Source organism: Cyprinodon tularosa, unplaced genomic scaffold (assembly GCF_016077235.1).
Source record: "Cyprinodon tularosa strain WSP-4 unplaced genomic scaffold, ASM1607723v1 ctg976, whole genome shotgun sequence".
NCBI classification, from domain to species: Eukaryota; Metazoa; Chordata; class Actinopteri; order Cyprinodontiformes; family Cyprinodontidae; genus Cyprinodon; species Cyprinodon tularosa.
The window spans coordinates 132,501-160,000 of record NW_024039758.1 but is presented as its reverse complement, the minus strand read 5'-3'; the positions used below and the strand labels follow the sequence as shown (position 1 = coordinate 160,000).

Sequence of the window (27,500 nt, the reverse complement as noted above, 5' to 3'; positions counted from 1 at the left end):
AGATTGACCCAGAGGTTCTGGTGCCGATCCACTTTCGGCCACCCTTCAGCGTACATTGGTTGTGGCCTGGTCACCCTTATAGTGATAATTATGGGACATTATCACTATAAGTTCTTTCATTTGGTCAAAAGTCTCCGAAACTCAGACTCAATTCAAACACCTGTAAGTCAGAACCCACAAATAGTTCAGAGCTGTAATTTGCTACCTAAACTACAGAGATTTAAATAACGTCACATGCAAAATTTCAGCTCGATCAAACATCTGGAAGTGGGTCAGGGGCATTACTTATTGAACGCCCCTCCTACAATAAGTACAATAACTTATTTTAAACTACATTTTTTTTATTCTCCTGCCTTTCAATCCAACAACTTTAAAGGGTTAGCCTGTAATTTGTACCTAGTTTTAGTAAATAATGGGATTTAGAGAATAAGATTAATTGCCAATTAGGTTTGCACTTACAAGTACACACATTTGTTACTTAAGTAGAAATATAGATACTGCAGTTTAAAAACACTCCGCTAAAAGTTGAAGTATCAACTTGACCTCTTTACTCATGTAAAAGTGAAAAAGTATGTGCTCCAAAAACTACTTAAAGTATAAAAGTATAAAGGTGCAGGTGAAAATGAGGAGAGCACTATAGATGCTTCCTTTCCAAATGCTTAAACATTCCCAGCCGTCTCCTCCCGGCCCCCTCCGGCTTCCACACCTTCTCCAGCATCGTCTGTCGCTGCTAAACCTGCCGATGGCACCACTGCTGCTTCAACGACGTCAGCCTCTGTTGAAGCTACCACCCTCACAGCATCATCATCATCATCATCATAGTCCTCTTCCTCCCCTGAGTCAGGAGCTGGGGGCAGTACTAGTAGCAGCTCAACACTTGCTGCTTACCTTATCAAGGCTGCACTTTAAAAAATAAATTGTCTAGAGAGCTGTTCTAAACGAAATTTCTTTTTGTCTACACTTGTGTATACAAAATTACAAAATAAATCTAAAGTAACCTTTAAAAAAAAACAGCCAGATGCCACTATATGAATTTAAAGCTCAATTTTCTGACTATTTCAAAAAATTCTTTGATAGGGCAAAGGATGAGGGAGGTCTTGTTGGTCTCAGTCTCCATCTCAGATACACTCTCGCCTGTGTCCGACCTTCCAAACATCTTTTTCTGAATCCATCATTGTAGCATGGCATAGACAATTCACATTTGCAGTTTGAAGAACACCTGCTTGCTTCTGATGATTTCCTTTAGCTAACCAATGAGTGTTTGCGTTCTATGACTCATCCAATGACACTAGTTTTTACTAGATGTGGATGGAGCCAATGATCTGCATTGGATGGAGCACATGACGGGAAATAATATTTATAAACATTAAACCGAAGCCAAGAGTAACGAGTAACATTTGTTTTAAAAATGTAAGGGGTAGAAAATACAGATACTTGTGTGAAACTGTAATGAGTAGAAATAAGGCGTAGGAAGAAAAATAAGTAATGGAATGTAAATTATAGATACCTAAAAAGTGTACTTAAGTACATTAACAAAGTATTTGTACTTTGTTACTTGACACCTTTGCTTACAAGGAATTTGACTTTGCGTTGATGATGCAGACAAATTAGATATATATTTATATACAGAATCTACAGCTATATACAATATAAAACATACAATATACAATATATAGTATATGATAATTGTATGTTTGTTTTGTGATTGTTACATTACTTTTGCAACATAAATAATCGTCACGTTTCGATGTCCTTGTCTTCATATCCAGGTCAAACTTTAAGCTGCTTGCTGTGCAGGGGAAGCTGTACGCTGTGGGAGGTCAGTGTCTGGGCACTGTGGAGTGTTACGGCCCTGAGCAGGACTGGTGGACCTGTGTGTCGTCTATGCCCGACCCCCTGGCTGAGTTCTCAGCCTGTGAGTGTCAGGGTATGATCTACGTCATGGGAGGATACACTGCAAGAGGTTTGTATCTTAACAGATTTATTGACGGCTGTGAAGTTCTTGTTCATGTAATGCATTTTTTGACAGATAGAAACACCAGCGTTCTACGGTACTGCCCCACCTCCGACAGCTGGTCGGTGTTCCAGACGTGTCCGGCTCACATCCGGAAGCAGCAGATGCTCTCTGTGGAGGACACCATCTTCCTGGTGGGCGGCTACACCCACGAACTTGAAGCAGGCCGGAGGCAGCGGCGTCCCAGCCAGACAGAGGACGTTCTGACGGTGCAGTCATACAACGTCTCAACGGGGGAGTGGACCCATCTGAAGGAGAACACATCCAAGTCAGGCTTGAACCTGACGTGCACGCTGCACAACGACGGCGTTTACATCATGAGCCGGGACATTGGGCTGCCCACCAGCCTGGAGCACCGCGTCTTTCTGAAATACAACATATTCTCTGACGCCTGGGAGGCCATCAGACGCTTCCCGGCTTTGGGGCAGAACATGCTGCTCTGTTCTCTTTACCTCCCCAACACTGTATGACCAACGGTCAACTGGGACCAGACCGAAGGAACCAGTGCAGCTTGTTGTGACTGTGGGAAATGACAGCGTCTGAATACACTACATCAAACACACTAAAGTGGAGATAAGATTTAGGATGATGCACAGATAAATAACCTGATCGGATCAGACCAAAAACCCACAAACTTCTTCCAGCCAGTTAAAATAAAACTCTAAGCTCCAAGATGTCACACTCACATCTACACTGTGGTTCAATCAGGAAGAAGAATCAGAGTGACGTTTCCACTACGGGAAAGATTTTCAGAAAATAAATTTCTAAACATGTAGGAGGTCATGCTTCCACAGCAGAGAAACAAACTTCTTGTTCATTTCAGTGCTTTGCTGTTTTGGAAATGATTTGCTCCCAAATAATTACAGGTATGAATCATTTCTGACCAGCTCATTAAGTTTAAAGATCAACAAACCTTTACGGGTAAAATTGTTTTTTTTTTAAATGATGTTCTTAATGATTTCTCCAACTACGAAATACGCTGATGGTCTTAAAAAAAATCTTGATAAAAAGTTTGTTTACAAGTAAAAAGTGGGAATTTGATGCAACATCAAACTGATGTTTACAATGATTTCTACTAGCCTAAGACGCTACAGACTGTTTGAAATATTACCTTCTTTATACGGTAGTCTGTCTTGAAATGGTAAAACCAGGTTTAACAAAAAAACAAAAAAAAAGACATCCCCTCTGCTCCTTATATAAACATTTAGTAAACACTTGATGTAGGAGGGGGTAAAAGGAAATATTTTCTGTGGTCACTTAACTTCTGCATTTGCAAACCTTTCTCCATCCAGACTGGTTTGAAGTCTGTCAGAGCTGCAGTGAACTATCAAAATTCTCCCTTGATTGGGCTAAAACCTTCCTGATGTTTACAATCCACCATGTTTAGATTTCACCATAGAGTTTAAAGTTACTTTTCTTTTATATTCGGAGACGGGGGTTATAGTTTACATTTACAGCTCCAGAAATGAGAAATCCTTGAAAGCATCAGGAAATGAAGCGCCTTGCTTAGTCCTATTTTATTCCTCTTTGATACACTAAAAGCTTAAAGCAGAGTCCAATGTGTGCCTTCTGCAACTGCAGATCATAGGATCTAAGAAAATAAAGCACAGAATGCAAGACTTTGTTAAGTTGCAGCATCTGACCAAAAATGCTGTTGATGTTATTTATTTTTTAGGTGGATATTGGTTTATGAATGAAGGGCTGAGCATTGAAATAAACCTCTGTGTATTCTGTGGGATAAATGCATTATTTGTTGGGGTTGGATTTTGAATAAAGAGGATGTTCAGGGCTCTGGTTTGATGTCCTGTTTACAAAGCAACATTAAATGAAGGGACTATAGACCTCTTGAGTCATCCCAGTTTTTATTTACCTATAATAGAGGAAAATTGGAAGAAGTTCTGCAGCTACAGATCTGTTTCTGATAGCAAAATAAATCAAAACATGTTCTTATTTAACCCTGAGTAAAACAAAAGGTTTATCATGGTTGACATGCAGATATTTGGAGAAAATGGTGAAATCACCATCTTCTCCTAAGTTACTGCTATGAGATTTTTCAGAAAGAATTTGTGCATAAGAACAGTTCTTTCATGAGGCAGACTGGGTGCATCAGAGATGAATGAGAAGGTGAGTAAAGTGAGCTGGTAAGTGGCTTTGTGGCAGGTGTGGAAACAATCATCTGATCCTAAAGGGGAAAAAATCTAGAGAGAAGATTGTAGATTTCAGAAGAAAATGGAACTAGTCAAATACAGTTAATCCAGTCATGGGGAAAAAAGCTGGAGGTGGTGGAGAAGCATTGGGCAGCTGACTGGACTGTAAATGCAACTGAAGGGACAGCAGACTGTACTTCCTAAGGAAGCTCTGCTTCTTTAGTGCATGCACCGTGTGAATAGTGCCATCTCTTCTGCCATTGTCTGCTGGAATAATGGCATCAAAACAACCGCAGTTAAGTTAGTTATAAGTTGGATGATCGATAGATATTTCACAGATGCTCCGGTGAATCTCCTCTTCCCGCAGCAGCGGCTGTTCCAGGGAATCTTTACTGTGGTGGCCAATGGGCAGCTAAGGGATTTCCATAGGGGGCCACATTAGCATGGTGCCTGGCCAGGGGTGGTTCCAAAAAATCTGCATAGGACTGTTCAGGCAGGGGCCAGTATGCAATGAGAGGTGGCTGAAAACTGATAGGCGACAAAAACATCTTATGGTCAATCTATACTGATCAAAATAAACCAAAAGGACAATGAATTGTACACAACATCTATAAATCACTGAAGATAGATTTCATTAGGGTCCTTGATGATAAAGCTATGTATATATTTATTCATTAGTGCAGTTTAAATTAATTTATGGTTCTATATAACATATACATTAAATTAGTCGAGCAATATTTTTTCTATCTGTAGCGAAGATGACTGCAGAGACAAACTCTCCCATAAAACCTAAAACAAATCCATAAAAGAAAACATTCTATATTCATCCTCTTTATTTTTAGTAAAGTGTTGTGAATGATTTTATGCTGCATTTTTGTATTCAGCTTTTGGTTAATATACCAGCGTTAAAATGTCAAAGGAAGAAATTCCACATGATGGTATCACTGCTGCAACAATCAGGCTTAGGTATTGAATTAAATCCCAGGGTATCAACAAATCACCTGGTTGGGGTGACCAGTGATTGGCTATGGGCGGCACGATCCATACCATCAGCTCATTTACGCATATTCAAGCAGATATTCAATCAGGCTGCCAGAAATAATGTAATTATGGTACTAAAAGTACTTCTTTTTATTCTTAAATCAGTAAAGAATGCTAATATACATCTTAAAAAAATATTTGACTTTTCTTTAGTAGTAAGAGTACTCCGGCAAAATATAATTAAACCATGTTTGTCTCCATTTTAGTTGTTTCTTTCTTTCGATTCTGCACGGTATACCATAAGGTTTACACAAAAGGAAAAAAATAAAATAAAAAAAGATTAGATTCATGTTTGAATTCAAAGCCAAAAAAGTTAGCTCCCAGAAGTGGCGAAGGATCCCATTTCCAGGACAGGCCGTGCACAGACGAGTGATAAAACAGAACGGATTTTACTGCTTTACTTTTCTTAGGAAATACCGTATTAACCTTTAACACATTAGGGAGGAAAAAACTTTATTCAGATGTATTTTATAAAGTGCAATCAAGTGCGACCCGGATGTATATCTGGTTGCACATGTGCAAATTAGCTGATGGTGCTAGACGAGGGCGAATTTCTAATTGATACAATACTAAGTAAATACAGGGTCAGTATCGCCGATATGAATACGATACGGACACTTTTTACATTTAAACTTGATGTATCATGGCCTTGTTGACCTTTTGTGATTTTCATTTCATTGTTACAACTGAATAACAATATCAGTAATGTTCGGTTAATAGTGTTTTTTTACTAATCCACCTATTTTATATAATATATTTCAATCCTTATGTAATTTTGTTTGCATTGTGTGCTCTTGCCTGTTGCTTTAAATCTATAAATGCCCCGTTGTGGGATAAATAAAGGATTAGTTAATATAGCCCACTTACATACCTTTTTATTAATGCGATAAATATACTGGGTTCTTTCAAGGTCTTAATTACACTTTCTAAGTGGGTCCAGCAACATATGACATATATTATCTACTTTAAAAGTTAATATGAAGGTGATGACTCTTATCTACCTGGATATTCTTTTGAGGTCTGAACTTACCTAGACTTAGATTTAGACAACTTTTAGTCTTGTATTGTATACACAGAGTACATACAAAACAGAATTTCATTTAGTACAGATTATAGAGAGTAAATGAACATTTCCATTGTATAAAGTGCAGCAGTGATCAAATGTAAACAGAGTGGGAGAAAAAAACTGTGCAAAAATGCATTGATATGGAAGTTCAGAGCATTAATATAAAGACCTCTATCAGTGACGACTGTCTGAGGGTTGAGGTTCTGTCAGGGCCATGAGCCAAGTTTTGTCTCCTCTCTCCTTTTCCGTGGCTTGACGTTTTCTTGCTTATGGTTTTGCATGTATTTATATAAACTTTTAACCAGCTTTATACAAACCAGACAGCTTACCGTTGTTTCATTTACGGCATTATAATATAGACAAACTGTGCTCCGTTTCCTCTTCTTCATCTTTTTCTGCTCCGGCGTCTGAAAGGCAGCATCGCGTTTGTGTGTCGAGTGGAGAGAGAGCTGAGGTGCCAGGCTGAGCGGGTGACGAGAAGTGAAGGGGGAGCAGTAAAGTGCTGTAACACAGATGGGGAGACTGGTGAATCTGCTGCAGTTAGTGCATGTGGCAGAGAATAAGAAGAATCGATCTTGTTAAAGGAATATTGTTATCAATATCAGCTTTGGTATCGTACGAATCGTGCTACCAGTACGGATTGTGTGGTGACAGACCCCCCGGCCACCCCTTTAGATCCACCCCTGGCTCAAGCTACACTGTGAACGGAGGAAGAACTCTGAAATACTCCAAGTGCACCAGTATTACATACTTTATAGTAAAAAAAAGCACTGTGTACCGACTTCCTGTTTGCAAAATAAAAGTGTACTTTTTGAAGCTGAAAATCTATCGAGCTAAAATGTTAATAGTTAGGGCTATATATGAAATTAATTGAAAATATTTGGAGATTTCAAATGCAAAAATAAAAGGTGCATCTCATGAAGCCAGTGGAGTACCATGATCCCACACTGATTTTAAATCAATTGATCACATGACCTTGAAGCTCTTGAGCAAAAATGCCAATGATTTCATATAAAGATGAATCAAAAATATTAATGGATTTGAAATGCAAAAATAAAAAGCATAACTCTTGAAGCCAGTTTAGTACTATGATTCCACATTGACTTTGTGTACATTCACACTGCAACCTGAAGTGACCCAAATCCATTTTTTTTGCCCAGATTAGACCTGTATCTGATCTTTTCATGACAGTCTGAACAAAACAGATCTGATTTTTTCACCGGACCAACATTGAGCCTCCTATTCACCAGATTGTTGCACATAAACATGGTGTCTTCATTCAAAGGTATCTACAGATCTCGTGCAAGACACACCGCTACAGCTATCAGCATCTTCAACAGCCTTTTGAGTTACAACATTAATATCCCCAGTTAGATCAATGCATTTCTGAATAGAATAAAACACTGAAACACACAAAATTTCCCCTCTTTAATCCATATTTGTTTCCTCTCTCTACCAGACTTGGAAGACATGCAATCACAAATGTTTTGAATTCTATATGACCTCAGAAGTAAAACAAAAAGTCATAAAACCGAACAATTCAATTTAATTCAGTTTATTTATATAGCGCCAATTCACAACACGTCATCTCAAGGCACTTTACAGTTCACCAGATCATCCAGTCAGATTGATTCAAAGTTTTCTATCTAAGGAAAATCATTTGATTGCATCGACTCACTGACTCAAATGCAATCCCTCACACTAAGCATGCTTGTAGCGACAGTGGAGAGGAAAAACTCCCTTTTAACAGGAAGAAACCTCCAGCAGCACCAGGCTCAGTGTGAGCGGCCATCTGCAGAGGCCGACTGGGGTTCATGGAGACAGAAGCAGAGATACAAAAAGGTAAAAGGTGGTCCTGTCCAGGAAACACACAGCCAGACAGACGAGCTCTGAGCCAACTCATATATCAGAGGATGAAGAGAGCTCATCTAGCCAGTCACAGTCAGAGAAACAGGAGTAAACTAGAAAAACAGGTCGATCTCTAACATCTATAAAATAAGGTGTTTATGGCAGCAGCACAGCGCATATTTATCTAAAGGAATTTCAATTCAATTCAGTTTATTTATATAGCGCCAAATTCACAACACATGTCATCTCAAGGCACTTTACAGTTCAACCAGATCATACAGTCAAATTGATACAAAGTTTTCTGTCTAAGGAAAACCAGTTGATTGCATTGACTCAAATACAATCCCTCACACTAAGCATGCTTGTAGCGACAGTGGAGAAGAAAAACTCCCTTTTAACAGGAAGAAACCTCCAGCAGAACCAGGCTCAGTGTGAGCGGCCATCTGCTGAGGCCGACTGGGGTTCAAGGAGACGGAAGCAGATCAAGGAGACGGAAGCAGAACACAACACAACACCAGACATCCCAAGTCTCCCAGAAGTTCCCAGGAGTCTCCCTGATATCGATAGTTGTTCATGGATGCCGGCGAGTCGGATAAATTATCCCAGATTTCAGACTATGGGAGGTGGTGTTTTTTAATGAGAGCGAGAGCGAACGGACAATAATTCATGCATCATGTGAGCGCAACAAGAGAGAGCGGGATGTGAGGAGGAGATTACTGGTGAAACCTGTGCAGCGCATCTGTCCAAAGCGATGCTCTGTTCAACCAGCATTCCAGGAGACCGGTTGATCAGAGAGCTGATTGGATCAGTCCCATAAGTTTTTCTGGGTTACTCTCTGGCAGTCACCTAGTTACCACCTGTGAAAGCATCCTGTGAAACAGCAGAGGTTGAATCCTCTAGTAAAAAACAAAAATATAGGACTAATTTTACAGCAGAATATACAAAAGTATATTCCACGTCTAGTGAAGGTGAGGAACAGTGGCGGATCTAGACCAAATGTACCAGGGGGCCAGGAGGGGGGCAGCATGTTTTCATGGGGGCCCAGAAAAGCATAAAATAAAAAACAAGGCAAGGGATTCAAATATATTAAGAGAGCTGCATGAAGTGAAATTTCTTTTCGAATAGGTTCAATAAAAAATATATTTGTTATTAGGTCAATATACATTTATTATTTAGGAATTGTAGATATTTTTGACTTAAAGTTAAAACTAACGTTTTCTATAAAAACTGATTTAGAACTCAAGAAAAACTGTTAAATTCATCTGAAAAAAGCATTTTTTTGTGAAAAAGAAAAAAACAAACATTAAACAGATAAAAACTGGGATCCTATCTCAATACCACTGAAGCTATCACCTTATTGTTTTTGAATAAGTAGTAAAACAGAATTTGTAAAGAAAAAGAATGAAATAGATCCAAAGGACCTATCAGTAACTATGTGCATAGCATCATTAGAATTTCTGTTAAGTATTATGTGTTCAGTACAGGGGCCATAATAGGGGCCAGGAAATGTATAGAACCGTTAAAATGTATGTTTATTTCTTGGTTTACCAGAAAACAGATTTATCCAACAGGGGGCAGCACTTACCATTAAATAACCCCCCCAGCTCTAAACGCGCTCTGTATTTTCACCTTCACAAGGACCGTTTGAAAAACGTTTTGTATCCTGATGAGGAAACGTTTGTTTTCCTTATCAAAGTTCTTCATGTTGGTCATCCAAACCTTCCTCACCTGAGGGCTGCAGCGTCTCCAACGGGACATTGTCTAGAGGTCATGGACAAAGCCTGGATGGGATATTTATAGCATTGGGTGGTGAATGAATGGAAGGAAGAAATTGGATTCTGGCTTTAACTGTGACAATCAAAGTAGGGGAGAGAGGAAATCAATATTTGCCAGATTGATCTTCATTGGGAGGTCAGATCACAGTAATCTCCCTCAGCAGGACAACCTCATCCAGTCCAGCTGGACAAACACTGCATGCAGCATCATCTTTTTGTATTGCAATAACAGAGCCCAGAGAGCCGTCCTGTCATCCCTCTGTAAAGTCAGAGATGTGCTCTGAATGGTGAGCAAACACTGAGAAGAGGAGGATCCAAGGACTGACAGCACTGAGGGGAGGGCAGAAAACACCACACATAGACCTAGTCCCACCTTCCTCATATGTTCAGTCAGAGAGGGATGAAGATGCTTCTCTACATCAGAAGAGCGCTCAGGAGAAGTAAATGAGGGAAGAGGAGCAGGATTTGACAAGACAGAGGGGAACATCTGCACGTTTATTCTGCAGCATTAAAGCAGCAACCTGAAATCCTGACATCCACTCTGTCTCCTGCAAAGACACAATGAGTGAGACGAAGAAAGGAGAGCTGGCCATCCGGGACAAAGCCATCCTGCACCAGCAGAGGCGTCTTAAGCAGGCCACCCAGTTCACACACAAGGACTCGGCTGACCTGCTGCCCCTGGATGGGCTTAAGAGACTCGGTACCTCCAAAGACCTGGTGAGTTTTGCATGCTCCAACTGCAGGGAGGCTGTAGCTGATGTTAAAGGTTGAGTATGTGCACTCCCCAAGATTAAATCACTTTAGTAGCTACTGACCAAATAAACTATTTATTCAATGATTTCCACGTATGTAATGGAACAAGTTCTGGTAGTTCGCTGCATTGGGGGCAGAAATTAGCTCAGAGAAGCAACACATCTATCCAGTAACTGGTTATAACAATTTACAAGATTGGAAAGCATAAAAAAAGATGTGGATATTTCAGAGATGTTCCAGCATTTCCTGGAGTTAATAAAAATGTATCAGACCCTAAGCCATTTTAGTATTGGATGGAGGTGGAGCAAACAAGCCAGGATATTATTAAACCAGAAATACATTAGTATTGAATTTTTAAGAAGCCAACCATTTGTTATATGCAGCTGTAAATACTCAGCTTCTTGACAGTAAACATCCGACCAATTTCATTATAAATTTAAATGAAGAAATGCTCAGAGAAATGTGTCAAAGCCCTCAGAAAATCTAAAAGCTCCATCTCTCCTGGCCACAGTTTGTTAAATGATAAAGTTCCGGCTATCATCAAAGCATTAACGGGGTCTGCATTTGAATAAAAGCTTGAGCAAGGCTGTGTCTTGATTCTGACTCCAATTATGGCGTTCCTGGTTTTGGAGATGGAGACTCCAGGACAAAACCTCAGCTAATGTCTTTAAGCTATGATCTGAAGCCAAGTGTGAAATGTTTTGGTGCCTTATACTCAAACGAGGGGAAAGGTGGCGTCTGCCTCAGGTAAAGGAGTTTAGCTATAGTTCACCAGTGATGCAGGATGGAGTTGGAGATAGATGGCACATATTGAGCCTTGGTTGCACTAATAAAAGTTCTGTTTTTTTATGGTGATTAATGAGCTCAGCTCTTTTTAAAACATTTTATCCTCATCAGTGATCTACAGCACAAGATATAAACCTCCCCTGTATGTTGCTGGGCTGACATGAAGAGTTTGGGTGGGCAGCATTGAGCCACTTTGGTTCATGGACCTGATTAGGATGTTTCCTGGTCACCTATTGGAGGTTTTCTTGGCATGTCCTTTGAAGAGAGATAGCAGATCTTAATGGTCAATTTATCCCTTTATATTCGTTAAGAAGCCCTGGGATTCTGCAGAATGAGTTGTTGTGCAAAGGCATTGTTTTGGTTTCCGTCTTGGATCTTTTAAGGACTTGATCATGAATAATCTGAAAACAATGGGTAGTTGATGACATTTTAAAAGAATACAGTTGCAGGACTTTGCTGCCATTGTGTGTCTGAATGAGCCATCTGACCAGGTCACACTGAGGTAGGCATGCTCACCTGTCAGGTATGGCAGTGGAGGAGTCATGATCTGGGCTTGTTTTGTAAATTCAGGATTTGAGTTCATTACAATCATTCCTCCACGAATACCTCTGGATATCATAGTATTCTAAATAAGTAAAGATATATTTGTAAGTTTAAGATTAGTCAGGATGGGACACTGACACCAAACTAAGCAGGAAATCTATATTAGAATGGCTGAAAAAAATATTGGTATGTTTGAACAGCTTAGTTGAGACAAACTGTGAGCAAGCATCTGCTCTGAGCTTTAAATGCTAAAGTTGAATCTGTCTTTACCATAAATTTGCTGTTTGTCAAAAAGTATTTGCTTATAATATTTTAGTAATGTTGCAACAGAAAAATTAACTTTTCTAGACCTAGACCTAAATATTTGTCTTTTTCTACTGCGTCTTACAGAAGATGGGTTTCTGGTCCATCAGCAAACTGTTATCCAATTTGCTCTTCTTTGCTGTTTTGTAGTCTTGTTTTTAAATATAGCATTTTTAATTTCTGAGGAATCACTTTGGGTAACCTATGGTCCATGCAGTAGAAGAGCAACTTTAATGAACCAGAAAGTATGAGCACTATTTTCTGTAACCACTAATAGATTTTTCTGCTGTGAAAACCTTGCTGCTTTACAGTGCCAGTGAAACCTCCTGGGAAAAAGAATGAACCCTCTTGCACACAGAAGAAGAAACGTCAAAGCTGTTTATGGTTCACTGTGCAACTCCTCTCACACATTTTATAGGATAAAACACAGTCCTGCATATAAAGAGGAACATGTCAAAACTCCTAACTTCCTTTCCCCCCCGAAGCCTCCTAAAGCCAAGCGGTTATGTACACTCTGGAGGAACTCCCTGTAATAATCCTCACAATTTATTGCTACTCTAACAGGGTTTAATGGCTGCATCCCAGATTCCCCTGAGCTTTTTCAACAACTTCAATACATTTCTCTGGCATAGGGACACAGCCCTCGCAGAGCTGTGTGCTCTGCAAATAACGCTCTGAGGCTGCAGCTCTCATGTCTGCCAGATTCTAATACAGACATTTGCTGCAAGAAAAACATTCAACCAACTCTCCTTATTTGGCTGAGTTTCAATTATTCTGCTCAGTCTAATAATAGATGTATTTAGATCTCCTCCCTCAATTTTTGCACGTGTGCTTAGGTACAGACGTCATTTTTATGTATCTTGGACTTCCTATCCTTTGTGTTTTTTAGTAACTTTTAAGTCAGTCACTAACAAACTGAAACAAAATGATTGAAAAACCGCAAAGGATTAGGGTTCAGTATTAAGTTAAATATAAAGTGACTCAGAACTACTGGAATATCCCTCAAAAACAGGCTCCAGTTAATTCAAATGCAACAAATTGACACAAGCTAAAAATCAAAAAGACAAAACAGGAAGAAAACACCAATTAATGTAAACAATAAACTACACTAATAAGGTTATATAGTCTTAGTGAAATAGCCCCAGACATCACTGTAGTGAAGGTAGCTTTAAAACACAGAGACAAGACATACAGTAAACAGGAAAGGAAAAAAAAAAAATAAAAAAAATAATCAGTGCTACTTCAAGAAGACATCAAAGCGAACAAAATCTCAAAAAGACCAGAAGGACATAAAAATGCATCAGGTTACATAAAAAAGGTGCAAAAAGCCTTGGAAACAGCTACAATCACAAAAAGCTAAAAATATGACTTTGATTCAAAAACATTGCTTCTTTTTTCAGTTTGGCGCCCGTAAATAAACCATTTCATTAATATTTGCTCATCTTTTGCATGCATTTATTTTATCAGCATGGTTTAACATTATTAATAATGTTATGTACTGTAAAAACATTAATAATTTCCATATCCAAAGTGTAAACTGATTCAGTGCAATATTACCCTAAAGATTATACAATAAGGCTATGTTTCTGCTGATGGTTGACTTCCATTTTGCTGCTGATTTATGTAGCAGGACAGAGATACCAAAACACTCTAGTAAGATATTTGTCCACATCTGAATCTTTTTGTGTGGCAGTCAAAGTCTAGAACTCAATCCAGTAGAGAAGGAGGTGATATTACTGCAAACAGGCGACTACCTCAAAACAATGCTGCAAAAAAGAATGGGCCAAATTTTTCACTGGAAAAACAATCTAGAAATAGGTAAAAATTTCTTAAATTAAGTGCTTTTACTCTTAATTTAAGTAGGTAAATGAAATATTTTGCCAATGGAATGAGTATTTTTACTCTTAAAATAAGATAATTAGATCATATGCACTTGAAATAAGACAATGCAATTATGTTTTCTTATTTTAAGTGTAAGTTGTCTTGTTCCATTGGCAAAATGTCTCTTTTACCTCCTCAAGCCAAGAACAAATGCACTTATTTTAAGAAAAAGTGACTTATCTAGATTTTGATTTTTTTCAGTGTTCCAGTGGTGTATAGGACTCATTACTAGTTATCACAAACGCTTGATGTCAGTCGTTTCTGATAACCAGTTAGTAGGTTTAGGGGGGGTGATTAGATTCAAACAAAGTCAGGTTGGTTTCAGTAATGAGAATATCCATTGTAAATACCAATGCCATCTTTATCTGATATTGAAATTTGTTTTTACGATATGAACCCTAACTGTTTAAGAGAAGAAATCTGTAATTGCAAGTATATAAAATAAACACTTAAAACATCCAAATCTACCACCTGATAAAGTTTCTACACTTACCTGTGAATGATGATAATCAGTTATGTGTGATCCGACTGTGCGGGCCAGGTGGTGCTGCAGAAAGAGGCACAGCAGATCCATTTCAAGCCAAATGACACGCAGGTGCCTTCAAGTTCACAAACGAGGGATCTTATAGAAATGCTTTTTTTTTTTTTTTTTTATTGCATGCAACCTTCAGGTGCAGATTAAAGCTGGTTACTTTGCTCTGCACAAGGAGGTAAGAGGCTTTACAACATGCAAATCTGGGTGCTCATTATCTTTTTACGACTCCAAGACATTGCTTTATCTTATCTTTATGGTCACATTAGCCTTCAACATGATGCCTAGTATGGCTGCCGGCTTCTTTAGGCAGATTAGTTTAACACAACCACACAGTTAAAACAATAAGGTGAAAACTGCAATAAGGTTTTAACTCTAATAAATTCAAAAAGCTTAATCCTCCAAGTCGTTATCCAGTAAGGAATTTATAGCACAAATATTCTCTGTATAAAAAACTAAACGTATCAAAAGCCAATGTGATAAGCAGATGCAAGTATACAGAAGTTAAACATTTAAATACATGATCTCTCAATGCAGAAAATTGATCCAGATGTCATTCTGATCTGAGTTTCACAGATAAGATATGCAGAGATTGAACTGTTTTATTTATTTTTGTTTTTCGTCTCATCAAAACAGATGTTTAATTTTAAAAGGCTAATCTTTTCTACTTGTAATTTTAAGGACTTGATGCTGAGAAAGCCTTTAAGACAGTATATGAAAATACTGACATTTTGAAAGAACTGTAGTTATACGTAATATTATACAGTTCATTGTTATAAATCTACTGCTTTCATTGATGCAGCTGGAAAAATGAGAAGTAATAGAAGCTGATAAATTTGTAATGGAAGGACTGGAAATGTTTTGCTATGTAGGAAACGGGGTGACAACAACAGTGACTGAATATATGCCCATGTATCATAGATTTATGAAGCAATTTCCGAACTTTAAGTTTATCATTCTGCAAGAAGAGGAGCAGCTTTTTTGTTGCTTCTCATCAAAATTCACACAGAAAAAAATACTTCAAGATTCTGCATCAAATTGTGTTTAGAAAACAAAAAGAAAGAGATGGATTCTTTCTACATTTCACCTGCTCTTCTGACTTAAGATTATAGGAACAAAAGCACGAAAAAATAATTAGTCTTTCAAATGATTTACTATCTTAGTGAAATGAGCCTAGTTTCTCCTGCTACTGTAGCTGTAATCCTGCCTGTTCAAAGAGTGAAAAGCTTCTCTGCTATCGTAGGTATTTCATGCTGGCGCAGCATTCATGCACCTCATTTTGTACAGTATAAAAGATGAAGGTTAAACAATAATCTGGGTCATGGTGGGCTCAGGTGTTGGATGTGTTCAGAACAGTTTTTTTTAACCTAAAAAACAAAATCATATGCTAAGAATTGTCCCATGATGCATGATATTCACATAAAACCATACAGTATGTTGCATAAACAAGACCAGCTACACTGCACCTCATCCCTTTACCCACCTCCAGCCTTTTATTCTCTTCCTCTTCATTGCTCCCGTGTTATAGAATTGGATTTTACCCTTTTCTAGCATGCTGCAGCAAACATGGCTGTAGTGATGCTGCTGCGGCGGCTGAGCGTAAAAGCACCTCAGGCTAAAGAGCAGCAAAACAAAGTCAGTCTTATGTAAGAGCAGAGTTACACAGTGGACAGGACAGACCGGAGAGCATAAATGGGCAGGAATAAAACATAAATCAGGCTACAGCAAACAATCTGATGTTTTTTTTACAGTTTAATTTAACCGATGAAGGAGAAGGCAAATATAAAATAAACTTTTTTTTCTGTCATGGCAGCATATCTATAGTTTCGACCTGCGTTTCCTTGCAGATTCAACACCCTTTTGAGACTTTTTTTTAGCACCAATAACCTGTTTAGGATTACGCAACAGAATCTAAGTCGGTTTCAAGTCCAGACTTTGATTAGGCCACTCCGAACCCTCCTCATTAATCTTATATTTCTGTAGATAGATTCATGTCGTCTTACAGATCCCATTCAAGTCGTTTCTACATTCTTACACGTCTGGCAGTAATCAGGCCTGTGTAGGTCATCATCGAATAAATTATCCTTTTATTTAATCAGGTTAAATAAAATAATGAAATTCTCTCATAAAAAGAAGGACACAAATAAAAAAAATGCTTTGAATATAATAATGACACTGTGTGAGTTATAATAATTTAAGTTAAAGAAGGAAAATATCAACATCTACTCAAAAACAGGGAATGAAACAAAGTCCAGCTAAGCTTCCCATGATCAGATGCAAAGAAAGGAGCTGCAACAAAACATATGGGGATATCTGGGTACTGGATTCCTGCTTTGTTTTTACTTAATTACAATAACTATTTTAGAACCTCAGGATGTTAAATCACTTTCTTACATCTAAATTAATGTCATTTCTATGGAGAACATGAGGAAAAACAGCAAGAACATAAATAAAAGCGTTCTACTTTGCTGCTGTATTCAGTGTGCTGCCCTGCAGTCTAGCTGTCTGTTTCTTCCAGTGTAACTTTAACAGATGAGTGAATCTGAGAAGTACACATCTCTGGGCGTTGGGGATGTCTTGTCTGCAGGTTCATCTGAGCCTAATCAAAAGCTACAGGTCTGGGCTTGTAAACAGAGAGGTATCACTCTGAAGAGAGTTAAATAAAATATTACTTTAATTCTGTCATAATTCCTCTCCTGTGCATGAATAATAATCTAACAAAGTGGAATTTTATGAACTGCTTTGTCTGTTGCCTTTTCTAGAAGCAGTCAAAGTGCTCTGTCTATTTACCCAAACATATCAGATATTTGTTTCCCTCGAGTGTAAAGTTGCTCTCCCATGGAAAGCACCGCTAACCTTTGCCAGTTCCTCCAAACAAACAAGCTGTGTGAAATCGGTTCAGATGTAGGCTTTATTATTAGCTCTAGGACAATTAGTTGGCTTGGACCTGTCTCACCGCTTGTCATCTGGAGCTGTGGATGGGCGGCGACACTCGCTCAGCTGCTCCCCTCGGTGCTGAGCAGGAAGACAGGAGGCTGAAAATAGCCGGCTAAACAGAAACAGCAGCAGAGGAGAAGAAACAAGAACCAAAAACACAAATATTTGTTTAGTCAAGTGCATATATCACAACATCTTTAAATCCTATTTTATAAATGGATAGCAATAATATTTGGTAGGAACTGAATCCTTCAGCCTCAAATTATTTCAATTTGAATTCACACCTTTTCTGCCTGTTTTTTTTTTGCTCAGATCCATACAAATAGTTAAATCCATCCATCCATCCATCCATCCATCCATCCATCCATCCATCCATCCACTTTCTAACACGCTTATCTCAAGTGTGGTCGCGAGGGGTGCTGGTCCCTATCTCCAGCAGTCAATGGGCGAGATGCGGGGTACACCCTGGACAGGTCGCCAGTCCATCGCAGGGCAACACGGAGACAAACAACCATTCACACACACTCACACCTAAGGGAACTGTAGAGAAGCAAATGAACCTAACAGTCATGTTTTGGACTGTGGAAGGAAGCCGGAGTACCCGAAGAGAACCCACGCATGCTCAGGGAGAACATGAAAACTCCATGCAGAAAGAATCCCCAAAAATGTTAAAACTTTAATTTAAAATTTAAAGTGTACCTTCTACACATGATTGATGTTTAAATTTAATTTATCATTTCTATTCAAGGCAATTTATTGTGCTGTAAAGGTAAAGAGAATTTGATCAAAAATAAGAAAATCTTTAAGGTGTAGAAGCTCCCACTAATGTTACTGAAAGACTTCATCAATGGTATTAGTGGGAGCATCGTCCAAGCCCCAACCCTGCTGGGTAAAGTAAAACTTAACAACCAAGATAACAAAATACACGTGAGGACATAACTTAATTTAACTAACTATGGATCCCAAAACTGTATCAGACTGTCGTGGTTAAGAGGGAGCTGAGTCGGGGGGCAAAGCTCTCGATTTACCAATTGACTTACGTTCCCACACTCTGAAAGGACAAGATCATAAATACAAGCGGCCAAATTTAGTTTCGTTTGCAGGGTGGTTGGGGGCACTCTTCGAGATCGGGTGAGGAGCTCAGATACCCAGGAGGAGCTTGGAGTAGAGCCGTTGCTCCTCCACGTCGAAAGGAGTCAGCTGAGGTGGCTCGGGCATCTGTTTCAGATGCCTCCCTCGGGAGGTGCTCCAGGCATGTCCCTCTGGGAGGAGGCCATGTGGAAGGCCCAGGACACCCTGGAGGGACTATGTCTCTGAGCTGGCCTGGTGTCGCGTCGGGGTTCCCCCAGAGCAGCTGGAGGAGGTGTGTGTGGATTGAGAAGTTTGGGCATCTTTGCTTAGACTGCTGCCTCTGGCCCCAGATAAGCAGACAAAAATGGATGGATGGATCCTAAAACCCTTAATTGATTTTGAAAAAGACTAGACTAAATACTCCCTGTCACTTTAAAGCACCATTGTTAAGTGATTAATCTAAACTGTTATAAAAGTATTGTTATTGCTATTGTTATATCGCTAGACATTAAGAGGAGTAACATTACCACCATATCATCTGTCCCTTTATAACCATCATCTTGACACTGTACATGTTTCCTCTTGTGTTTTTTGAAGTGTCCTTGAATCTGTTTGGTTATTTATATTTTGTATTTCTTTTCCCCGTCTTGTACTTAAATACACTGGACTGCTATAATGAGCCAGTTTCTCTTGATGAGTTAATAGTGAGATGATTTATTTAAAACTAGACCATACATTTTAAATATCTGATGTTTGTTAAATTGATAAAAACAGTATTTTACTGGTCATATTACCCACTTAAATTACTTTTGCAGAATAATTATATTCATGCATTCAGTCCAACTACAACAGTTGATCAGCAGGACACCTGGGGTTGAGTGTCATGCCCAGAAGCACACGGAGATTTGGCTCAGGAGGAAATGCAAAAACTATTCTTCTAAGTAAAAAGTTCAGACAAAAATCACACTTATACTTAGAGTATGGACACTTATAAAAATAATACGCAACCTTGCATCATAGTGTACTGATTCCGTATTATGATATATGTGGGACATGCAATGTGTCCAGCAATACAATTCTAAGAATTTTCCTTAAGCTTTTCTCCTAGAATCAGAATCAACATTTAACGTTTCTAGCTGCAGATCTCACTATTCAGAAATCTCTCCCCAACCAGAGGTTGGTGGTCATGAATAATACAAATATTATGCAAATACAATCCCACCCAAGCAATTGGAGGACTAAGAGTTTAGGGGGAAAAAATTGCTTTAGAAACCTCAGAAGCCGAGGTGGCAATTAATTTTTTCCAGGGGGTCATTTTCACAGACAAATCAAAGGGACATGCATTGCATTTAAATTAAGACAGCATGCAATTGTACATAACAACAAATCAGCTTTACAAGATAATGTTGAACGCAGGCTAAATTTAATTTACAAGTGTCGCCACTACTCTATCGACTGTCACAGGTCGCTTTAATGTAAGCAGACAGGGCATGCTCTACCATGCGGCCTATTTATCATTTCTCCAACAGACTCCTGTGAACAATATTGTTTCTTTGTTGTTTCAAATTGAAAAATCTCCATTCAAATGAAAGAAGAAGCAAGACATCACTGTTTGTTGTGTGAATGTAACAAATGGGTTGCAACTGACAAGCTTAGTATTTCCAAACACGTTTCAGATTCCAGACTGTCATTACAAACAAAGATGAAGCCAATAATGCTAAATGTGGAAAATTAGGTAAGCCTCATGATCCAAGGGAGTTTTGACCCTCTCCTCTACAGTATATGCCATTTAATTACTTGTAAAACCCACAGTGGATCAAGCATCAACTGTTTCTAAACTCTTAGAAACCAAAGAGCTGGCAACTGTTTCAGTCCATCCTGTGATTCTGAAACAAGCCCAAATCATCATCCCTCCACCACCTTGCTTGAAGGCTGGATTTCCTAACAGTATCAATAGGCTGAGTATTTTTTTATATGGAACATTTCAGTAGTAAGATAATGCAAAGGCTTTAAGACTGACAACAAGTCTGAAATGTGCAAAGCCATTCAGTGATCTGTGGACTAAAGTCTAATCTGTCAGAAATGGCGAGACAGTAGAGGGACTTTAGCACTAGGGAGAGATGCTCCACTTTCTTAGTACTGGTGAGGATGCTGACAGCAGCTGTCTGACTATTGCAGTCATCAATTCTACTAAAGATCAGCGGATGAATTAGTTTTTCAAGGTCCTGCTGAGACATTAGTTCTTTAATGCTGGATATGCTTTTAAGTTCATAGAGCTGACTGTTGGTGTCGTTATGTGCATCTGAAAGTTCAGCTGAGTCCGTCACTACACCCAGATTTTGAGTCTGATTCATGTTTAGTTGTATTAATTGAAGCCGCTAGTTAAATATTGAAATCTCTTCCTTTGGTCCAAAAATTATTAATTCAGTTCGATATTATTCAGACATCCATATGTTGATTTCCTCTATGCATTTATTGGGAGGATTTCACTCTAGCAGGGGCAATTGAATCCATGATGTCCTAGATTTTAGAATAAAAGTTCGACTTTGGTCCAATTTGTCCAACAGTTTTTTGAGATTCCTTGATTGAATTAGATGAAACTTTGCATCCTTAAGTGCTTAAATTGGGTTTATAGCCACCTGACGACATCTTAATGTACATCTGTGTGTCGTCTGCAAAGTTATGGTAACTTATGTTATTATAATCAGAGTTAGGGGAGATTGTAGATATTGAATAGCAAGGCTCCTAAGAAGCACCCTTAGGGTACAAAGTTACCTATTGACAGAAAAAGGCCCTCTCCTTTGGGATTTAAACCAGTCCAGTGCTGTACCAGAAAGACCCAACCAGTTTTCCAGGCGCTGTTATACATTTGAGTTATCAACAGTGTCAAATGATGTAATATTACCAACACTGTAGTTCTTCCAGTCTCCAATTATATGGATGTCACTAAACACCTGCATAGGGACAGTCTCTGTATTGTGGTCAGCACAGGTGTTTAGCTATCTTTAACTGCCCTAGACTTTCTTCCTCTGCACCATAATCATGTTTATCTTCCCTACAAAACAAATCAATATCACTCAGTAATATATTTGCAATCTAGAGGCTCCAACTCTGGGAATCACTGCAAAAGTCGGAGCAAAAATGATGGCAAAATATATCCAGGGAGTGCATCAAATGGACCCTGAGGATTGCCGCTGGAGACCACATGAGCAGTTTATTCTGTCATGAGAGATTAAGTCTCCACAGATGTTACACAAGAGATGTCAGTGCGTGATGAAGGCACATTACTGGTTTTTGACAGCTGGAGAAATCGTATATATATATAAATATACTCAATAGAAGCAGGAAATGGAGGAAAAGGCAGGCCTCCTGCTCACTGTGACTGGATGTCAGCAGCTGGAGACGTCCATCAGAATAAGAAAGAGGGCATTAGAAAGCTCATGCGAGGAGCTTGATGAGAGAAATGAGCCTGTTGCAGTCGGATAATTAGTCCACATGGCAATCAGCCTCTAATCTGACACACAGAGGGAGACATACAGCGGAAAAACACAGGGCCAAATAGACTGAGACGAAGAGGAGGATCTCTAGTGTTGAACATTAACTGTCTTTCTGACCTGCTGGTTGGAAATGGCCTGGAGCTCAAAGGTCACAACAGGAAACATATAAGCCAAATCAGGGGCAGAACATGTATGAAGAGAAAACAAATGAGCACAGTCGACCACTTCCAGACTGAATCACCAGTTCCTCTCTAGTCAAACCCATTTATCTTTGAGTTTCAAGCCATCTGAGGAAAATGGAAATGAAAAGACTGCTGAATAATAGTGTTGCTTCCTAACCTGAAATATTTCTGTTATTGAAGTTGCTGCTCCCATGTGATTTTAAAAACAAAATGTCTGCAATATGCTTATTTTTATTTTTACCAATAACCCATTCCAATGATTTTATACCACAAAGAACTTTATCATGTGGATTTGTTGAGCCAGACTCTCTGGGAAAAATAGATTTTTCAGCATCCAACTCATTTAAATGAGTATTTATTGTAAGTTTATTTTATTTAGACAAATAAAATAAAATTGTGCGTAAAAAATAATTGAATTGTGCGTACTCCTAATTAATCTGTAGCTTATAGATAGAGGAACTTTAGCATGTGCTTTCGTTATCCAAGCGTGGCTTTTTTACAGTTTACAGTTAGATGTGGTTTGGGAATCAAGGAAATAAACGAGAATTAGAAGAAATCAGTTTAAATGAAAAAAGAGTTGTATGAAGGAAGGTTGTCAGAGAAGTTAAAATTATGTTTTGATTTAGTGCTTAATATAAACAGAGTCCTTTTAGCCCAAATTTGATTTCTAGAGAAATAAAAAAGCAAAGTGGGGGAATAGTGAAGGAATTGAGATATGGAAACCTGCAGGTAATTTGCAAAAATGAAGAGCAAAACAAAAAGCAAAGCACTGAATGTTGAACATATAGTGAAAAAAATAGTTCATAGAGATAAAAGTGATAGCAGAAAATAAAACAGTGAAAGGAATTACAACAGGAATACCAACTACCGTGGGTTTAGATTGGTTAAAGATTAACATATGTGGAAGTAAAGGTTAAAAAAGTACAGAGATTTTATAAAAACAAAGAGAAAGGGTGGCAAGCACTTTAGAGAGATCTCAGAACCAGTTGCACCAGAAAGAATTAGAATAGGTTTCATGAAGAACAGGACCATCTGATTGTTAGTTCATTACACAAAATAATTTAAGATGTTTAATAGTAAACGGATTGTGATTTAATCAATATATGGATAGGTTAGAAGATGTATTAAAAATTATAGATAAGAGACAGTAGCAGGATTTAGTTTATTAAATTAAGACCAAAACAAAGTTTAGGATATTGTTGATTATAGATAGTATTAATATTAGATAAAGATGGAGGACATTCAGTTATTATATTTAGGACATAAGGAAAAGCAGGTAAATACAGTATATTGGCTACAATACTGTCATTTTGTTCCACAATCCATATTGGTAGGTTGGCGTAATGCACAGTCAAGTTGTTTGCCAGCTGCTATTAAACCTTATTAAGAAGATGATTTTGAGGACCAGGGTTGAAAACCCTTGCTTTATATTATGAATTAAAGTTGATTATTTTAGTGTTATTTTAGTGCTACTGCGAAGAATTCTGTGGAAATAGATCTGGTTAAATGTAAAAGTGCAGCATATCTACAATGAAGGTCCAAACTTCTGAGAAATTACTTTCTTTCTAGCAAAATATATAAATAACTGGATGGTATGAAGGGTATGTTCACAGCTTGAATATAAAAGAAGAATTATAGATTTTTGAAAAATTAATGAAAGTTTCAGTCACCCATTCTGCTAACAACAATCTCTGCACAGTACAGCCAGATTCACTCCTTATAGCCAACTGGTGCCTGCTGTTTGCATAACATTCCTATGCAATAAGCACTTCAGGAGGACGTATTATCGATGTTAAAAAAACCCTCGGCTGAGAGAGGTAGAAAAAAAAAGTGCTGAAACCTCGAGATGCGTCACCAGGGAGGGAATTTGTCACACTTGACAGTTTGTGAAGAGACTCTCCACAGCTTGCAGAAAATGTGCAGAATGACTCGGTCCGATTCTGTCACTGTTGTCCCTTTTCAGATGGCAAAGTACAGAATTTAACAAAAGGTGAATTATTCATGCTGGTAATGAGGAAAGTGCAAACTAATCACTTGTTGAATTTGTTTAAAAACTTGTCCTCTGTCTAATTAACCGATACATAAAGGTTTAGGGGCTTAAACTTCATATTTGAGTTCAGCTGTATTCAGTGGAGTTGAAATTGGTGCAACAATTTAGAAACGACTCACAGCGATGGATGGACTTTAAGGCACTCACCAGTTTCTTGACTTGATAGAAATGGTCAAACAGTTGATTTTCTGTGAAGTGAACAATCATTTGTGTTGATTTGAGCAATATTTTGAATCACAATCCTGCTAAAACAACTTCAACTTTTAGCCATTAGAGAAAGGCCACCAGCCTTTTATTTTAAGTCTTCTGGTATTTCATAGAAGATAAAATCCCTTTTTTTGAAAAAGGCCAACCGTGTCACAAATTCTACACTATGCTTAGCAGCAGTCATGATTTGCTTTTCCCACAAATCCTTCATCCTCTGCTTCGTGTGAAATGGTTGCTGAGAAGCTGAGCAAAGGACACAGCTCCAGTAGAGTCCCAGAAGAGCTCAGCCAACTCCACCTATTTACTACATGCATGTTAAGGGAAAAAAAAAAAAAAAAAGTATTTTTCTCCCTATATTTGCTCCTATATATCTGTTGGCATTTAGATGACATTCAGATACCACTTAACAGTGACATAAAGTTAGCTTTCCTGGCTTTATTTCCCAGTACTCTGTTTTTAAACATTGATATAAGGATGTTTAAGCAAGAAGGAAATATGCATCACTTATCTGAATGTTTTTATGTCATATTTTGGAGCGGCTAAGAATGTTGTTCTGGGAGATGAGATCATATTTATAATCTAGGAGCAAAGGATGTTATTATTGCTTTTACATTTCAGTAAATGTGGGAAACCTTAGATTTTGTTAGCAGCTATTTCTCAACACATTTGTTTTTCCTCAAGGAACAAACACATTCAATTTCTAGGATGTTTTGCCACTGCAATAAAAATACAATTGTATTTAGGCATTTTACTCCTCTTTAATTGGATGCTAATCTTTGAACCGGGAAAATGGATAATCCAGTTTAGGCGTATCCAAAGTGTGCACTTGAGGCCGTCAAAATCATTTTGTGTCGCCCCAAGTTCAACACTTATACAAATTTGTCCAACAGCACATGCAGTTAATGCATATGGACATAAAAAAGAAAAAAATTAAATCTTTTTAAAGTGGATAATACAACGGATTTGTCTTAATGAAACAGTTTTCATTTTGAATTCAAAATTGTAAGTATTTTTACTCAAAAGCAAACTTGGATACACAAATATATCAATTTATTAAACCTGATATGGTGTAGAAAGCATTTTCAGAAAAAAAAAGTAACCGGTATTGCATTCTTATTTGATCAAATGCTTTATTTTTTTGTCCAACAAAATAGAACCAACTTAACCAAAAAAAGTCTCAGACACCATTTGCCTTTCTTTATAAAGAAGGAATGAAGAATGAAGTAAGTGTTATGTTTGGAACTATAACTATAAACCAATATAAAAAGAAAAGAAAAATCAGAATACTTTATTTTTGCACAGCTAAAAAAAATTAAATAATAATGAAAATAGAAAAAGTAACCTTGCTGGCCTGACAGCTCTTTCAACCTGACAAATTTAGCTAAACATGTAATTTATTTAGGTCAGAGTTGGCCAGCTTAAATTTTCCTTTAGTCTCCAAACTGTTTGTGTTTACGCAGGTTTTCTACAGAAACTTCCAACTTTTCATCTGATTAATCTCCCTTTTCAACTCTGAAATCATGCAGAGTAGAAAAAACAATCCTTCATAGGAAAGGAAAGTATTATATGATTAACTGCTGCCAGGAAAAGCACGGCTGCATCTAAACTACTGATCTAAATAGCTGAACCAGTCCGGCCTAACGATCAGAAAAATAATGGAAACACTAATAGATGACATTATGCTCAATCATATTAGTTTGCTCTCATCGAGGCTGATAAAAACCACTTTAGCAGACCTCATAAGTGGTTTTTATTTGAATTATTGAGTCTGAACCTTTGGTGCTGCTAAACCTGTTCACCTCTCAGCTGTTTGTAGTGAAATAAAATATAGGATTGTGTTTAAGGAGCCTTATTTTACTTTTCAGGCTTGGAACTATGTTTAGTGTCTGTCACAGGTTTACTGCACAGAAAAGCCATATTCTTGTTGGTTATTTAAACCAGAGAGAAAAAGATTGTCCAGTTTAAAACGGCAAAGTTTCATTAGATTCACAAGTTATTACTGTGAAATTCCTCCAATTTATGAACTAAATGATACATTCAGGCTAAAATATACACATAAACCCCCTACTACTTTTCATTAAATGTTCTTTATAAAGTCAAATCTTAAATATGTTATTTTTATAAAGCATTAAAGAATACATCTTAATGAATATATATATATATTTTTTTTTTAAATTTCACCTTATTAGGAGTTTGGTTTCCTTCACCGACTGCTGTTTAGAAATTCAGGGCAACCATCATTTTGATAAATGAGCTCCAAAAAGCTAATTGTTGGCCTGTTTTCAACTCCCAAACCAGTGCTGGTCTGTGTTTTAGACCAAAACAGAGTTTAAATTGCAGTAATCTGAAGAAACGGTTCCCCTTGGGTGAAATTCTAAAGTGAAGATTGCATAAGCCCTTGCTCCAAAATAAACACCCTTAAACCTCTCAGATGAAATATGCTGCTGCACATATAGACTTTTACGAACAGATAAGACAAAGATTAAAATATCTACCATGATAAAAAGTAGGGGAAGCTGATTGGCATGTGATATAGGTTTATTTTAAAAAGTAGCTTGGAGAATGATAAAGAACTACAACCAAATTTTTTGATTTGATTGGCAAATCAGAATGCAAACTGGAAGTAGGTGGTGTTTCAGTTGGAAAAGTATCTCAGACACATCAAAACTTGATTTGCTAAAGAAAATTCAGATCAAACTTTGGCTTTTGCATTAAATTCAAACTCAACGTTGCTGAAACTTTGTGCACAATCCCTAAAAACACAGTAAAGGGGGACATCAATTTAAACAGTCAATTATGCAAAGAAGAGTTTAATATTCCACCAGAGTTGTGACAGATGTGGATAGGGATAGGAAGACGTGAATTTG

The 27,500-nt window shown here is 37.9% G+C and overlaps 2 protein-coding genes across 3 annotated transcripts in view; both read left to right on the top strand.

Annotated features, from left to right (window-relative positions):
• klhl42 (kelch-like family, member 42) overlaps window positions 1-3,803 on the top strand; it is a 5,366-nt gene extending 1,563 nt beyond the window's left edge. Inside the window, exons 2-3 of one of the 2 annotated variants that reach the window (XM_038275727.1) lie at window positions 1,770-1,963; window positions 2,030-3,803. In XM_038275727.1, coding sequence (XP_038131655.1) covers window positions 1,770-1,963; window positions 2,030-2,484 — 649 coding nt within the window. In that variant the 3' untranslated portion in view covers window positions 2,485-3,803. The remainder of the gene's footprint in view (window positions 1-1,769; window positions 1,964-2,029) is intronic. The other variant, XM_038275728.1, reaches the window with a different exon arrangement.
• A 5,995-nt stretch (window positions 3,804-9,798) lies between these two features.
• The window catches only part of nrip2 (nuclear receptor interacting protein 2), a 42,706-nt gene continuing 25,004 nt past the window's right edge, over window positions 9,799-27,500 (top strand). The window contains exon 1 of the mRNA XM_038275722.1: window positions 9,799-10,608. Within this exon, the coding sequence (XP_038131650.1) occupies window positions 10,453-10,608 (156 nt within the window). The 5' untranslated portion in view covers window positions 9,799-10,452. The remainder of the gene's footprint in view (window positions 10,609-27,500) is intronic.